At 41.6% G+C, this 17512-nt stretch overlaps 1 protein-coding gene across 3 annotated transcripts; it reads left to right on the forward strand.

Annotated features, from left to right (window-relative positions):
* The first annotated feature begins 31 nt into the window (after nt 1–31).
* On the forward strand, nt 32–17178 carry LOC147313463 (uncharacterized). Of its 3 annotated transcripts, none has more exons than XM_086263035.1 (24): nt 32–717; nt 944–1030; nt 1299–1422; nt 1502–1604; nt 2183–2296; nt 2384–2500; nt 4070–4230; nt 4714–4860; nt 5078–5180; nt 5640–5768; nt 5940–6122; nt 6610–6863; nt 7946–8794; nt 9258–9348; nt 9547–9634; nt 9726–9757; nt 11582–12982; nt 13330–13452; nt 13756–13884; nt 14948–15140; nt 15275–15399; nt 15532–15722; nt 15845–15978; nt 16075–17178. In XM_086263035.1, the coding sequence occupies exons 1-24, from the start codon at nt 663–665 to the stop codon at nt 16305–16307; spliced, it is 5166 nt and encodes a 1721-aa protein (XP_086119161.1). In that variant the 5' UTR covers nt 32–662; the 3' UTR covers nt 16308–17178. The 3 variants fall into 3 exon arrangements, with proteins under 3 accessions (XP_086119161.1, XP_086119160.1, XP_086119159.1); XM_086263034.1 differs by lacking the exon at nt 9726–9757 and having other exon boundaries at nt 70–717; nt 9547–9654; nt 11582–12163; nt 12293–12982; XM_086263033.1 differs by lacking the exon at nt 9726–9757 and having other exon boundaries at nt 70–717; nt 9547–9654.
* The last annotated feature ends 334 nt before the right edge of the window (nt 17179–17512 follow it).

Below are 17512 nucleotides of genomic sequence, written 5' to 3' on the forward strand. Positions count from 1 at the left end.
GTAAATAGTTTCAGTTCAAGCCTCAAAGTGATGAAAAATATTGTATCTGCTGATCCAGCTTTCACATTAGTATTTGTACATAATATGAGGAGGGATGGGAATGTTGTGCAACAAAAATTTAGAACCGGATGCTCTGAAGTTAATAGTCTCTGAATGATTTTTGTTTGTTTTTTGTCTATTTGAGGTCTTTTGGTGTCTCTTTATTGTGTGTCTTTTTGACTTTTCTCTTTGTGGTCTTTTTTTTTTTGGAGTTGTGTTCTGTCTGAGTCTGACTGTCTCTGTCGGATCTATTTGCAGTCATTTTGTGTTGTTTGTGTCTCTTGCCATTATGAAACAAGAAACGTTAACTTCAAACACATATTTCTCACGGGCTTAGTGCTGTATATAATAATGACTTGCTTGTTGAGCAGAGTCGGTTGGTGGGCTTCACTTTTTGTCCGTCCTTCTCGGCGTTTCCTCCGCCCTCCTGGTTTATAAAAGAAGCGAGCAGCCCTCAGTCATTGGAGCTGATTCAGTCAGGTGGATTGGGGTGGCTGTGAGATGGCGGAAAGAGGCAGAGAGCAGCCGGGGTTAATCCGTCTTTGTTTTGCTGCCCCGCAGTAGAACTTCTCAGTGTCGAGTCCGGTTCGGAGACACACAGAGAATTCGCTTACGGCGCAAACATGTCCTGGAAACGAGCCAGGAGTGGAGAATCTCCGATAAGCCGACGCGCAAAAGGTAGGAGAGAGACCAGTGTCGCTCGGTGAGGGTGAGCCGGTCAGTGCTGCTCCCATGGAGCCACAGCACACAGACACCTCGCCGGGTTCATGACTGAAGCACTGATGAACTTTTTAGCCAACTTTTTGTGTGGAGCTGAGGAATTTGCTGGAGCGGTCAGATATTATGGACTGTTGGAGTTTTCGGGTGTGAGCCAATAAAAATAATTTCTTCCCAACCCTTTCAGACGTCCCGGAGCCGCTGCAGGAGAGTGCTCCCTCCCCGACCCTGCCTGCGGATCATGTGCTCAGCTCCGGAGCGGTGTTATTCCCTGGTAGCTATTAACCCACATTTGTGTATCATGTGCCTGGTGTATTCATAAATGTTTGAAAGTGTGAGACCTAAGAGAGCTTGTGTGAAGGCTTTAGAACTCCTCCACTCCTGGTGATACTCATTCTTTTTTAAATGTTTCATTTATTTTGGCAAAACTGGCAGCCACATGAAAATGTCCTTAACTCGGACCGGATGTCTAGGCCTCTTTCATTTTATTTTCCTTCTTCATCCCTAAAATTTGCACATAATGGGTTTATCTGGCTTTTTAGGTACTTTTGATCAACATGGTTGCCCTCTGGTTATGTTCCCAGTGGATGGGCAATACAAACTCTCCTCAGACCTCAGCAAAGCTGAAGTGGTGGACTTCATAAATTACTTTCAGTATCAGCACAAGTAGGTGGAATTCAACAAACACGTTTTTTTGCACTGTGTTTGTGTGTACAGTGATGTTTGGACTGTTTCTCTCTGACAGTAAGAAACTGGAAAAGCAGAGCATGGTGTCAGTCGTGGCTGATCTGAGGGATGTCTCACTCTCTACCATCAGTTTCATTGTCGAGACTCTACTGCTGCTTGAGGTATTGTTATGATGAAGTGGAGTGTGTGGCTACATTGTGAGACCTTTTCAAGATGATGGTTTACTTTTTTTAGACTGAAGTTCTATGCTGAAATGCTTTTAGACATGCTTTTATTACCCAGCAGGCTGCTGTTGAATTGTGATGAATATGAATTGTATTATTTACTTTTTTGTGAACAAAGTATAAACCCCAAAGTACTCTGAAGAATTTGAGTCCCAAATAATAATGAAATATTGTTTAGACGTCAGCTGTCTAACCTGTGGAAGGACAAAAATGTAGAAACCCAGAATGAAGGTTTTCATTTAGCGATACATTTTTTACATTTTATGTGTTGTTGCTTTTGGGGAGTCAAATTGGAGAAAATGTTGCATGAATCTAATGCCTGAAGAATTGAAGATGAGGCAAAGGGTTTCAGAGATGTTTGCGTTTACTTAACCAATGAAGCCATTTTAAAAACTCTTGCTGCTGTGTGATTGAGTGCTGTATGAGCAACCATGTGTTTTCATTGAGGAAAACAAAGAATAATTGTTGGTGCAAATTTTTCTTTTCCTTTTTTTTTTTTTTTTTTTTTTTTTAAGCTACAAAAGCGCACAGTCCACACTGTGTACATCCTTCAGCCCAAAAAAAAGGATCTTGAGAAGCTAATGCTGAAGCTGCTGGCTCCATCGAAGGATTATCCTGCTTCTTTCAAAGTGAGTATATCAAACTGTTATGCACAGACTTTGTTGAGATTTAATGTACGTGAGCAGTTCTGATCTCCTTTTATAAACATTTTGTAGAGGGTCCTTCTGAGAGAAATCCCAGAGCTCCAGAACTACATTGATCGAAGCCAGCTACCATGGTCACTGGGTGGATACCTCATGTACCGTCATCAGAGCTGGGTTGCCTTCATTAAGGTAGTGATGCTGCTTTCTGCGAGACCAGTTTCATTTAGAAAGTGTAGAAAAATCACTGTGAAGAGGATACAGAGGGTAAGGGCCTGTGGTCTTGATCACATATCTGTGGTGATATATGGGACAGAGGGAGTGGACTTTAACCAGATGGAAACAATCCCAGAGAGTAAGTGTGCCAGAGGAATGTGATGTGCAGTTGATGAGCCATACAATGAAGATATGAAGGAGTTGCTGTGAACAGCAGCATGCTGAGAAAGGGCACTACAGATGTGATGTTTGCTTTGTGAATATTGATGGAGAAGTTCTGAAGGAGCTTCACTGTGCAATTGTGGATCTACACAAAGTATATGATAAGGTGCCAAGATGTGGTACTGTATTAGGAAGTTAGGAGTGTCAGAAGAGGAATGAAAATCAGATGATTAGAAACGAGTCCATCAGAGAGACGGCTGAGATGGTTTGGACATGTGCAGAGGAGGGATAGTGGGTAAATTATATAGAGGATGATGAAGATCGAACTGCCAAGCAGAAGGAAAAGAGGAAGACCTCAGAAGATTCATGGATGTAATGAGAGGGGTTGGGGTGACAGAAGACAATACTAGTGATAGAATAAAATTGATGCAGGTGACAATTGTGAGCCCAAAAGGGATCAGCTGAAGGAAGAGAGAAACGCCTGTATTAAAATGCTGCTGCTTCTCTGGGGAACAACTTGTCATGCACCAACTGTAGCAAAGGTAGCTACAAATATGGAATTTAACATGAGCTTTTCTACTTGTAATGTGTGCATCTATAAAGAGGTATGAGTAAGATGAAGAAATGAATGTCTGTCCTGCCTGTTATTTAGATGTATGACGATGTAGTCATGTTTCCTTTCCAAAGCTTTTGGTCATAGGAATAAGCTGGAAGAGCAGCTGAAAGTTCAGTGTTTAAGGATACTTTTTTTTTAATGGGTGATTATGTTGATGATTGTCTGCTCCAACCAACTTTAAGCCAACCATTCTAACTAATTTGTTATATTTGTTTAACACAACCGTTAGTCTGATAGCAAGACTTAAGAATCAGTCTTATGATTAATCTGCTCAAGTGTGACGTGAGAAACGGTCTCTCTGGTAATCCACTAATAACTAACAATAGGTCAGAATCCATTGAATATTTATTGCGAGCATAGATGCAGAGATGTGTTTGAGCAGCCAGCACCTCTTATTGGTCACCACCATGAAGCTTGTGCAAATGCCTTGCATAATGAGCTGATCTTATTAGCCATTGAAAGGAGCCCTCTTTCCATTAATTATCCATTCAGTCATATTCAGCTGGGCCATGACTGTTAACTGTGGCACCTCTTTGCCTGTGGGGAAACCTATTTAGGATACTACTTGGGATACAATCCCCATAGACTGAATTGGGATTTGGTTAACTTAATCGACTGTTGACATAACTAAATCGGGAAAATGAGTAGCCTTAAACTCATGCTCACCTTAAAGCTGTCTAAAATAAACAGTAGTGAAGTCTCATATTGTGAAATCCTGGGTGCACAGATGTATTTTGATGATCTCTGACTCATGCTGCTTCCTGCAGGAGATTGATGCATTTGTCCAGGAGTTTGTGTCTGTAGTCCAGCGGCTGCCTTCATGCATCTCTGCACTGCAGGCTCTGTCCAGGCTGCCACTGCCCACCACCGTCAGCGAGCTCCGGCAATTCTGCTTAGGCACTGAAGCCAAGTTTCAGCAGCTCAGGAGGTTAGAATTGCCCCTTCTTGGTTATGATCTTATCAAGCAGCTGCAGTCTAAAAAAGGGTGTGGCACTTTCTTGTCTGCAGTATTTTTGTCAATCAAATATTCACTGAAATATAAACCTTATAGCAGCAGGACGGCAGAGGGGGATGTGCACAGATGCTTGTTTGGTGTAACACTTGTTTTGTCTTGTATTCATGGTATAATATTAGTACCATCAAGAGTAAATAATGTGCTCTAGTTGCTAATTCGGGCCCTATACTAGGAAACTCATTCAACGTGCTGTGGGTATCTTTCTGTTATGTGAAGCGGCTTACTCTAACACTGTCGATCAGGATAAACTGTTTCAGAAAGCTGGTTATCAAGTTAACCCAGGGTTACCCCTGCACGTTCAGATGAAAGAGGTGGTGTTGGCAGCTTCTGACCAATCTAGGGGCGTTTCACAGGTAAACATTAAAGCTTACTGTCCCACATGTATGATGTGATCAGGGAGTTGGGGCTGGAGGAGCTACTGAGGAACTGTGAGAGTTTGGTGGGGAAGCTGCGTTGGCCTGACAGGGAGCCGTGCTTCCAGGATATGGCTGGAACTGCCCTCTTCACTCAGATGGCCTTTGATATGCTCCAGAACCACAGCAGGTACTGCAGGCAGCCAGATCTCTGTGTCAAGTCATGAAAATGGGTTCTTTATCTTAATCCACCAAAAAGTCCATACAGCAGTTTTGTAATGATCCCATTTCACATCAGCTAAAGCAAAATGCCAGTATGACTAAGGATTATCCAAGATTAATGTTTTTTGCTACTCTAAGAAACTGTATCGGACGCTTTTAAGAGTTGATGTGCCATTTAATTACAGGATAACTGCTGCTGTGGAAAAAGTGGAGTTGCTGTGGCAGCAGCTGTTTTCTAAAGCTCGTTTAAGGCTACGTGTGTTCCAGTTGCGTGATAATGCGCTGCAGGTGGGTCTAACAGCGAGTCCACATGTAATGGTTTCCTTTAAAAAAAATTTTAAACCTAGTGGTCTAAACCAAAACCTAAATGACCTGAGTCACTTTACTCGGGCTGTTTTGGTTTGAGCAGAGTGGGGAATGTTTGACCACAAAACTGAGTATCCACAGGACAAATGTGGCTTTGTACATCTGGATAACCTTAAAATATGAACTATTAAATCATTTTCTGATTGTGAATTGTCAAGGGTGCGGTTCTCATCTTTAAAAATGGCCTTGGGCGTGTAGCTAAGTACAGAACTAGATAAAAGTACAGATAATCGTGTTAGTATAAACGGCTCAGTGTTTGTGGAAAACTACTTTGAGTGACCACTTGAAGAAAATTATCAGCTCCCCCAGTAACTGGGGAACAACAACCGATCCGCAAATAAAGGCAACCGGATGTTGGGTTTTCTTGACGCTTGCTTACAGGTTTCTGAGAAGATTGAAACTCTTCTTCAAGAGAAGATCCAGCCCTTCAAAGTAGAGATTGCCAAGGACCCTACAAAAGCTGTGATTCTGGTGTCTGAATTTGAAGCATCCATCCACACTCCTGCTATGGTATGGCTTTAGCTTGCATGTTATGAATCTTACCTTGCAACATAGATCGACCTCGATTAGATTACACCACGGTTTAGTTAAATCCTAGTTGTTTGTAACATTAGTGTTGCTAACTGTGTTACGGATGCTGTTAACTTATGCTTGAAGTAAAGGTTACCTCTCACCTACCAGGCACTTGTTCGCTGGGCTGAAGATGTAATCCAGGCTTCAGCAGAGATTCTCCCCTTGGACAGTCAGCCCACAGGGAGCTGGGCTGCAGATCTGGAGAGGCTGAAGGACAAACTTGACTCTGCCGTGAACTTGATTCTGCAAACCCTCAGAGCAGTTTCCAGCTACCATCGCTACTACAGCAAGGCAAGTTGTGGAAAACTTACAGACGCGGTAATACCAAGTGCTCGTAACTGTGGCATGAACATCAGCAGCGCATTTGATTCATTGGAAGAACTTTTGTTTTGGAACCTAAGCTAACCATCAACAGCTTTTTGTCTTGCTCTTGTGAGGTAATGCTTGCCACGTTAAACAAAACAACAAAAATACCTTTACTGACTGTAATCACTGACAGTAGTTTTTATTTTTTTCACTCCACATGTGCCAGACATCCTCTTTCAAATCACACTGACCTATCATCCAACTGGCTTACTAACATTTTTCTATCATCCTGTGCTGTCTAATTACAGCCGGTGTGCATTTTTAATTTCAAGGACAAATGCTTTTTAACTACTTAAAGATGATGTTGCTCAAAAATTTGAGTCTTTGTTATTGCCATACCTGGTTACTGTTGTCTAAAATAAATTGGCCCCACCCCCAAGAATAGCAGAAATTATGCCGTTTACCTGTTTAGGCCAGCTGCTGGTACAGTCTGGTCCTTTGCCAGAACTTCCTCCAGGAGCTCCTGTCGGGTGTTCGTGAAGAGGCTTCCTCCATCCAGCTGCAGCAGAAGAACTGGGGGATGATGCCTGGGTGGAGATGGAGGCTGTCCACTTTTCTGAAGAACAATCCCCCTCCAGAAATGGAGGAGCTGCTCCATCTGTCTCATTTGGCAAATGCAATCCCAGATGATGAGATCCAGCAGATGGGGAAACAAATGTCTCAAAGGTGATGTGATTGATTCCATTTCAACTGTTGTGTACAAAGTCGTACCTTGAGTGCAAGCAAATAAGGTGTGCGTGTGCATCAATTATCAACTTTCTTGCAGTTTTGTGCAAAAATTTGTTGAAAAGTAGCAGCTTTCTGAGACATCAGACATGTCAACCACTGCCGTTACCAAATGTCATTTATGGGCTGTTAGCAGGAAGCTTGGTCCTCTTCAGGAAAGCAGACTTGGTTAAAAACTGAATATGTATAAGTATGTTGTCCTTTCATAAAAGATCATCCAGTGTGTACTCTTGTAGGAAGGGTAAGGAATGAAGCACTCAAGTGCAGCTCCTCATTTTGAGAATTTGACCTGCTATGATGCTATGAATCAACTTTATTTTTCAATAGTAATTTACTCAAACTTGAATGAAATATTCTAATTTGAGCTGCTGAATTTGTGATTTGCATGAGTTACAAGCCACAAAAAGAGGTGTACCAGAGATGAAATCAATTTCTATCAAAGTTTAACCTTTTAATTAAATGATGAGAAACAAACATTCATCCATTTTGTTTAGTTTTTTATTTTTGTTGACACTTGAGTGACTTTTTGAAAGATGAAATGTCTTCACTTGGACTCAGAATCGCCAAAATGAGTCTTTGCTGGGTGAAATATCACATCTATAAGTTGTGTCCGTTGTGTGATCTATATTTTTATCTTCAGTTGAACAACTGATTCAGCAATCAAATGCAAGTTTGACAGATGATGGCAATTTAAATGGTTTTACTCCAGTGTTGTTGTTGTTGTCGTCTGTATTCATTGGTCCACTGGATTCTTTATTTATTCATGCTGTCACTGAATCATATAATTTATTTTCTCCTTTAGCAGATGGAGTAATATTTGGAATAGATTTAATCGGCTGATCAGCGTTTGTAGCTTATGGCTGCTCAATTAGTTTTGATCCCATCACCCATTCAACCCAAATATTCAGTATGTCAAATAACATTTGACAGTTTGGCTGAGCAGCCAGCCACACCAGTTTACCACATAAATTTTTTTTTTCTGGTGCCATTATTTCATTTTCTATTTATTTTTTATTCGCCAGGTGCTTGACACTGAGGAAACTTCTAAGCTCGTCAGGACCAGTGGCTGTCGAACAACTCCAGATGGCCCTACAGTGGCAGTATGAGTTACTGAGGGGCAACCATGTGAATCTCTTATCTGCTGATTCTACCACGTCAAAACCTGTGCCACACCATGTTTCAGAGTCAAACCTCGCTAAATGTAAAGGTGGTAAAGAAGTTGCCCATGTCTTTGGAACATCTCCCTTGTCCGGAGGTTCAGGGTTGGTGTCAGCTACGGGCAAACCGTCCTCCCCGTTTGCTGCAACCAGAGACTTTGCAATACCTGCCTCAAGCCCGCCTCAAATCCATGACATTATTTCCAGTGTTTCAGATAGGGCTCACAGAGAGGAGCATGACTTGGGCTCTATAGGAAGCTCTCCTAAAGCTGATTTGCTGAATCAGTTTGAGATCAAAGTAAAGCGCATAGCTGCTGTGTCCAGTAACCCTTGGCTTAGCTTGCCGGTAGAGGATTTGGAAAACTCTTACACTGTCAGCAGTACACAAAATCCAGCACCTCAAAAAGTTGATCACGATTCTTCAGATGAGCATGTCAGTGGCACCCAGGCTAGCAGGTCTCAAATTCAGCCTACACCGGAGGTTTTAAGGAGCACAGAACCCAAAGGATCACAGAGCAGGGACTGGATATTACATCCACAAAGTTGTGTGGAACATCCTGAACTAAGTCCCATTTGCAGTGTTCTCTCCAGCACCGTTATTGAAGGAAGAGACAAGTCCATCTGTTCCACAGAGGGGGTTCCCACTCTACTCTGGGATTCTTATGACCTCCATGACCAAAATCAAGATGATGATGACGATGATGATGATGATGGGTAATTTGTTTGGCTTCAAATGTCAAAATGTCAATCAGTATGTTGCTTCTCCTACAGTGTGCTATTCTCAAAGAAATTTCAGCAGTGGTATTGAAATTTCAGTTGTTACACAGATCCTACACGAGTAATCTTTTTTTAATTTATATTTTTTATTGTTGGTCACAAGTGACAAAATAATTAGATTTGTCACATAAGGGGACTCTGATTTATTGCAATTTATGATGAGGACTGATCAGGCATGATCACCTGCCAAACTGCATTCTGAACCAGTAAAATTCCTCCAGTGGCACCTACTGTTACATTTCATCATAACATACAGACACTGTATTGTCTACTTTGATTCCTTATGGCAGCAAATTAATGAGGGTCAGATGAAAGAGTTGAAGGAAGGATGGTAAACTGGGAAAAGGCAAATTGAAGAATTGCCTAATGCCTTATTTTATTTCCCCTCGCAACTTTTCAGCGAGTTGTCCATGAAGGACTGGGATGTGAAGGAAGAGGAAGGTCTGAGGGAAGTGGAGAATATCTTGGACAAGGCTGATGAAATATTAGAGGTGAGAGGGGGATCGTTTGAGAAATGAAGACAGTGCTGGTTGTTGTGACTTCTGGACAGAACGGATTCCCTTTCAGTCGATTCACTCGGTACAACGCATAAGTATGGGATATCACGCCCTCGTGTGTCCAGTGTACCGAGTGAATCGACTGAAAGGGAACAGAAGTTATAGACATAACTATTCGTTTTTATTTTGCAGGAGGAGGAAAATGTTCTGGCTCAGGAAGCTGTGCTAGATGCACTGCTGAGGACGGAGGACAGGCAGGGTGTCTGGCGATTGTGTGATGGTGAGGACCAGCTTGATACGGTGGGTGAAGCATCTAGCAGATCAGTTCTTTGTTACAGATTCTATTAATTTTCGATATCGGTTTGTTTCAGTTACTCTATGCCTCTATGGCACGGAAAAAGAGGTAAGTTACACAAGGCACAGGTCCAGGGATGTCTTTGGACTGTAAGAGGAAGATGGACAAAATGTGAAACTGATGTGTGGTTTATAAACTATTGGGGGAAACCTGGTCTTGTTAGGAGAGACGGGATTTATCCCACTTTGGGAGCAACTCTCCTTTCTGGGAAATCTGGCCAAATTTATTAAACGATCCAAACGGGAACCCAAGTTGCCGTCTTACACGCCTCTCTGCAGCGTCTCCTCTTCTGTCATTCCCACAGACCGTCTACATTCAGATGATCAAAACACACTTGCAGTTTGTTTTTTAGGATTTTATATCAAAGGACTAAATAAGATCCTCTGAAAAAGAGCAGAGTTTATTGAACAGTCATGCAAAAACAAAGGAGCACATAACTACACACAGAATAACGAGACAAAGCAACCCTAGGGTTTAGAGCCTTAAGCATATGCACACGTAGCAGAAAGCTAGAGAAAAAGACAGAAAAAAGAGTGGATCCTCTTTAGGGTGAGGAGCCTCTGACTACTCCTCTATGAAGTATAACCCATGAGTTGTACAGCTTTCAGGGTATTCTTTTCAGGTTTATATTTATACTCTCCTTTTTGACAGATCTGTTATGCCAGCCTTTTATAGTAAGAAGTAATTAATCTACTTGATATTTTTATTACCCAAAAATAAAAATTTATTTCAGTAATTATTGGTTTTCTCCAACTTCAGCCATGATTCATAGTAATCACCAGGTGGACCCCTGGATTTTTAACCATTAGAGGAAAATTTAATTGGTCATTCCCAGATGTCATGAAGTACAAGGACTTTGGAAACTGCTGTATAGTCAGCTCAGTTATTGACTCAACTTCAATAATTTTATTTCCTATGATTTGCATTTGCCATTCTTTCACATATAGTGTAATATTACTTTGTCCTGGCATGTATTTAGTTGGCAGGTAACGGTAAATAATTTTGCTCTTCACCAAGAAGATTGTCCGGCCATCAGTTTACGCCCTGAAGTTAAAGTGCTTTGGTTAAATGATCTGAATTTGTCTGGCAAGTCTACGTCTGCAAGTCAAGTCGGCTTTATTTGTATAGCACATTTAAAGGACCTCAAGTGTCGGCCAAAAATGAATGAATAAATAGGCTTTTCTCATAAAACAAAATTCCCCAGTAACATGAAAGACTCCGTGCCAGTTCTCCCAAACACTTTACTGCAGTTGTTACAGCCAGTGGCACAATGATTATTAGGTATGTGAGGCAAATACTTTTTTACACAGAGCCAGGTGGACAACTGTCATCTTTTGTAGCCCGGTTGTATTGAGCTTGTTTCAAATAGTGAAACAAGCTTGTTTCCAGTTTTGGCTAAAATATTTTTCTTATGTAATTTGCAAAGTACTGTGCTATGTTGAAATGGCTAAACCCTCATCATCAGAGGCTGACAGACATGCTGGGGTTTGTCTTATAAAATGTCTGACTCAAATAGATGTTGATTCAAATAACTTTTCATATTAAATACAAATGTCAGTAATCTTTAGCTTGTTAATGTCTAACTCACTCCTTATAATTATTGTGCTGATGGTTGTTCTGAAAATAATTCCAGAATAGAGTAGATATCAGCCCCTGTTAAGGCCTGATATCAATCTGAGTCTTACCTGTTCAAACCTTTAAACCATGTTTAATTTACTGCTGGTTCCAAAAAATGGGTAGATGATGGCCAGAATGGAAAAACTCAGTTTGCCTGAAGGGAAGCCTACAAACCAGTGGGTAATGTGACAGTAGGTTTGTCAGCTTGTTTTATAGTCCCTTGGTATTCACTATATTTTTCCTTATTCTTTTAAGATGTCGTCCTACGAGCTGGCTGAAGCTGGTGTTCTTTGTTTCGATGACTGCGTTGACTCTGCAGAATCTGACGGTTTCATTGACCTTGTGTCGGCTGGGTCTGCACGTGAAACTAAAGCTAATGCGGATGGGCTTTACAGTGAAGCTCCAACGGTATCTGACAGCAAGCCAGACCTGCTGATGGAACTGAGAAAGGTTCATATCCTGGACGGGTTAATCATGGAAGAGAACTTGCAGATCAACAAGTTTCGATGCAGTAAAGAGAAACTCAACACTGAGCTCTGGGAGAGCAAACCTGTGGGTACAAATGTGTTACTGACTTCACGCAATGAGAGGGAGGCTTCACATTTGCAGCTGGAAAAGGAGAAGAGGGAGGTGGAGGAGCTGGAGAAACAGAATGAGGATATTGATGAAAGGTTTAAAAAATGTTCTATAACTGAAAGGCCTAGAAAAGAACATGATGATCGAGTGCTCTGTGATCTCTTTCCCAATGGTTCTGGAAGATCAGTCGCCAGCCTTGCCATGGATGGGTCTGTGAATACACGTGTGACTAAAATTATTCAAGATGTTTCAGACCTTAAGGTAACCAAAGGGGCTTCACCACAAGATGTGGCTCAACTGCCACTTTCCCAGTGTCAAGATGCTAGTGGTTGTACAACTGGTCTGTCAGTATATTACAAAATTACCTTGAACAATGTATTTGATTTACAGGAACCCTCAGAAGAGGCAGGTGTCCAATCGCAATACATCGATGGGAATGAATTGGCCAGGTCTGCTAGTTTATGCAGTCCAGAAGCATCTTTAATCCCTGAAATGAGGGTAGATGATGGCACCTTTGACCCAGGTGGAAAATCACTCCTTCCCCCTGTAGCTAAGCCAAGAAAGTCTTTGCTTCCTGTGAATGAAGCCCGTGCTGAACTCGAAGCTCCTCACTCCACAGAGGAGTCCTTAGATCATTATTTTGTAGGTGAAGGCCAACTTCATCTACAAAATGAAGTACTTGAAGAGCTGCCAGAGAATGTGCCTCCAGACACCAGCCACAGCTTGGTTTCCAGTCCAAATGTAACACAACATGAAAACGATAACCATGTACCCCCAGAGAACTGTTGGGCATCATTACAGCGCTCGTCTGAAATAATGACTAAAAATGAAAAGATGCCCACATCTTTACTCAAACTACATGTGCAGTCAGCAGAGGAAATCCACACTTCACCTCCTGCAGATGACCACCAACTCGAACAGTCTGTATCCCAAGTGACTGCTGATCAGCCTCTAGAGTTTGACTCGGGTGGAAGAGACGAACCAAATGAAAAGCTACTAGATGGCGTTCAGAGCTCTGAGGCTCTGAGAATCTCTGGGTCACCTGAAAGTCAGATCCAGTTTTATAGCCCCATGACGGAGGTACGTGGGCACATCCTACTTCAGCTGTCACCTTTTTGTCTTCATTTAGAACATCAAGTATATCTCGTATTTAAAAGCCTAACATCAACATTAGTTTTTAGTTCTTATGAAAGCTTTCTCCCAACCCCAGGCTTTTAAATTGCTGTGTGCCATGTGTAACTGAGCGCACATACTTTGAATGTATGACTAAAATGGGGCTTATAGACTAAAGCGCTGGCCAGACTTGAAAACAAATAAAGTTGTAGTCACAATATAAACTTAAAAGATCATTTCAGTGCTTTTGAACCTCTGGAATTTTATTTTTTTTAAAAAAAGGAAAAAAAAAAAAAGCTTGTCTGTATCTCTAGATTGCAGATTTCAAGAGTCCAATTGTACTGGATTCAGGCTCTGGTTTGATAAAGGCAGGATTTGCAGATCAAGACCTACCAACCATTATATTCCCCACAATAATTGGGGTGCCAAAGTATGAGGTAAGTGCATTCGTTGTTAGAAGCTTTGATTTTAACTCGTGTCCCTTAGGTTGGCCCCTACATGTTTAAACATATTTATGGAGCGTTTCTTTTCAAAATATTTTCAGTAAATGTATTCTATAAATTGCCTTGGTCTTTGCATCCTTTGTCTGTTCATTGCAGCAGCCTCATGATGTGTGTTTATAGTTGGTTGGCATCTGCCTACAGCTACTTTGAGCTATAAGGAAAACTATGGGGATTTAAAGTGTGGGTATAAATATACTTTTTTTTTTTTTTTTTTTTTTTTGTGTCCTGTCTTTGCAGGAAGTACTGAATGGTAACCTTGAAAGAGAGGCCTACATTGGTCACGATGCAGAACACATGAGAGGGGTTCTGACTCTGAAGCACCCCATAAAGAATGGAATCATTCACAACTGGGATGAAATGGAAAAGGTGAGACTCGTGTTTGCATAACAACTAGAAAATGAAAAACTCATGTCGGAATCATTCCCCTTTAGTACTTAAATGTTACGTATATTGATGTGTCGTCTGGAACTCGATTACTGACTACAGGTTACAGCTGTTCCACAGACCCAGCTGGCTGAAGATGTTGGATGTCTTTTCCAGCAATATGAGGCTTAGTTTGAAAGAGGCACGACCCAAAGCCTTTTTGTTTGTAGTACTTGACATGTGAGGAAAATGTGTACATTCAGTTTAAAAACATGTTATTGTGGTCCTGCTGTGCATATATCCATAAATGGACTAGAAAACTTTACACTTAATATGCTGTTTTATTTTGCTACTGCACTGGTTTTAATATTTTTACCCCTAAGCCATAAAAGGCTGAGGGGGTATTGTTGTCATCGTGTCAGGCCTGCGGGTGGCGTGTACACCCAGCTTTGTGAACACAGTAACCTGAGAATGAGGTAACATGAGGTGCAGCTGGTAGGAGGCTGAGCAGTAGTGATGGTGGCCGTCAGTATTTTTATCTGCTGTGTTAAACAAAGCGAGTTTACACGTAATAATGAAATGTGCTGTATAAATAAAATTGCTATTGGCATGTGGGAGAGTCTGTACAGCCTTAAAGGCTGCAAAAGTTTCATTTTATACTTGATCGTTACAGGTACATTTGCTCATCTATCATACAGTCTCTGCTGCTTGAAACTTGCTGGCAAAGTGGAAAGGCACAAATGGTTTTCTTATGTTCAAGTCTCAAATATAACAAATCCGTTCAGCAAATACCCTGGTTTTATCCCATCATTGGTCACACAGTGTATATGTGTTGATGCTGTCAAAAGCCTCACTTCATAGGAATATGTTCCTGAGGCTTAGAGGGCAGCTGCAGACCTCTTTGTCCCTGTGGATTACCGGTAGTCTAGTTTGAATGTCTGTGTTTTGAGAACTCACCCACTTTGCAACTTCCCCACCCATTAACATGCTTCCCTCAAGAGAAATAAAGTATTGGTGATTGTCCACAAGCTCATTTACTCTTGGTGCTTGACTTTTTGTCTCTTAGATCTGGCATCATACGTTCCAGCAGCTGCGTGTGGAACCAGAAGATCACCCGGTTCTTTTGACGGAAGCGGCCATGAACCCTCTGAAGAATCGGCAGCACGCGGTTGAGATCATGTTTGAGTGTTTCAACGTGCCTTTCACCTATGTAGCCATGCAAGCAGTGCTCGCGCTCTACGCAGCGGGAAGAACCACTGGTACTGTAGTCGCTCGTCTTCCCGCACTGATTGATGCACACGGATGATGGCTTGTCTGAAGACTTTGTTCAGCTTGGTGTATTTAAACCACTCAAATCTGATCCTATGATCCTACTTGTGCGTATTTGATATAGGTGTGGTGTTTGACTCTGGGGATGGAGTGAGCCACAGTGTGCCTGTGTTTGAGGGATACTGTCTACCTCATGCTGTGCAACGCTTTCCCCTGGCTGGATTAGATGTTACACTGCATCTTAAAAAGGTATTTAGCACTTCTGTTAATGCTCCAGTGTAGGAGCTATGTTATTGATTGCTTGGAAGGCATAATCCCTGGATGGTTCCTAACTTAGTTTAAAGACGAGGCAAAACCAGCTTGCTGTGCTTGTTCTTTAAGCTTCTCCGGGAACAGGGAGTGTGCATGCGTACCACAGCAGAGGAGGAGATAGTGAGGGAGATGAAGGAGAAGTGCTGCTGTGTCTCTCTCAACTATGAAGATGAGCTAAATCGGGGGCAGTCATCCTGCAGAGAGATGCATTACACCATGCCAGATGGGCAGATTATTACCCTCAGCACAGAGAGGTTCAGGTAATGTTGGGGGGCTGCTTCCTGCTTTTTACCAACACTTAAGTTTTAGAAATGATCTTGTGGTCACCTTGCTTGTTGTATAGCACAGACTCTTTAGCAGAGTGTACCCCCTGTTCATCTAGGGCACCTGAGATTCTGTTCAAACCTGAGCTGATTGGACGGGACCATTATGGGATGCACGAAAGCATCTACAGGTCAATCCTCAGCACAGACATTGACCTGAGGCGCTGCTTCCTGGGAAACATTGTACTTTCAGGTAACATTTGGTTCTTGGTAAGGTGTTGCACTACAATCTGAAGTACAATGGTTTTCCAAATTCTGCTTCCATTTGTTTTGTCCTCTCTTCCTGAAGGTGGGAACACTCTGCTGCCCGGCCTGCCTGAGCGACTGCAGGATGAAATCAAAGGCCTGCTGCCCTCAGACATGGGGGGCAGTGTTTGTGTAACCAGCCCCAAAGATAGAGACTTCTCAGTGTGGAGAGGAGGAGCAGTGTTGGCAAATATGCCTACCTTTACCTCTGCATGGATCAGTCGGGACGAATACGAGGAGTATGGACCGCAGATAGTCTTCAGGAAGTGCTTCTGAATCGACTGAAAGGTTGATGGCTCATTTCATCAACAGTGCTGCTGGCTGCTGAGCCAGCGGGACTCAGCTGTTGTCCCTCTCTGTGGAATCTTTTGTGTTTTTCTTAATTTTCTCTCCCCTGTTCTTTAGTGGAGGTTTCCTGCTTACACCTTATGCACTTCCTATACAGCCCACTAACACGGCAATAAGGAAGTTGATCAAAACGTTCCAATCATTACTATTGTCGTTGCTATCACTATAAAACCTCTAAGTGTGTCTTAAATTCTAAATTTCTGTGTCCCAAGAACTTAAGCCTAAATATATTCATGTTCTGTGATTAAGGGGCTGAAACTGAAGCTGCCCTTTAATTCATGTCTGTCTTTGTTTCAAGAATATGCAATTGAGAAACATGAAGAAATTTTGATGTGTCAGCTTTAAATTGTGCATTAATCTGATATTGTCAAAAACCTTATTTATTGTTTTTGCTTTTATGTGAAACATGATACTTGCTTTTACACATGGTAGTCCAGCTGTAATCTGCTGTGCTTCTTTATGCACTGAATGTTGAGTATTAAGGGCTCTGCAGAATTTATTCTTAAATCTTCTGCAATAATGGATTTGTCACAATGCAACTTTCAATGATTCCTTTAGTTAATACCACATTTTTGTTGTAATATGACTCAGATTGTCATCATAACACATGACAGAATATATTTGTTTTTAATTTCTTTTTCTGTGCAGAATCCCTTGAATGGAGTGGCTCCTAATACTCATCAGATGGGTGCAGTGTACATGAGTTTTTCCTGAGGTTATTGTTGGTTCTTAGACCTCGTTGCACGTGTTGCTCTGGTACATTGTGAACTCTGTATAATTTTTCAGTGTGGAGGTTGTGTGTGGGGTTTTTTTTTTTTTTTTTTTTTTTTTTTTTTTTTTGTGTAGGGGACCATTGTGTGTTTTACATGCATTCTTGCACAAGTTATCCTTTTTGTGGACTCTGTTCCAGTGATGCCAAACTGCTCAATTCCTGTTAAATTCTGAAGAAAAACAAACAGTGGCAGCCCGTGCTGTTAGACTTGGTGAACATTTAAAGATTTTTATTATTTATTCTGTGCATGAAATTCAGTTGCATGAGTTTGAATTCCACGTGTGTCTATGTTGTTTTGGACTTGTGTGTGTACTTTGCATGAATTTTGTATTTTTAAGTGTCTGTCTAAAAGCAGAGGGTT

The sequence above is a fragment of the Aulonocara sp. 'chitande type north' Nkhata Bay genome, linkage group LG15 (assembly GCF_057382095.1).
Source record: "Aulonocara sp. 'chitande type north' Nkhata Bay isolate Kocher_YH1m ecotype deep benthic linkage group LG15, A_spYH_male_GT1.1, whole genome shotgun sequence".
In the NCBI taxonomy this organism is placed as follows: Eukaryota; Metazoa; Chordata; class Actinopteri; order Cichliformes; family Cichlidae; genus Aulonocara; species Aulonocara sp. 'chitande type north' Nkhata Bay.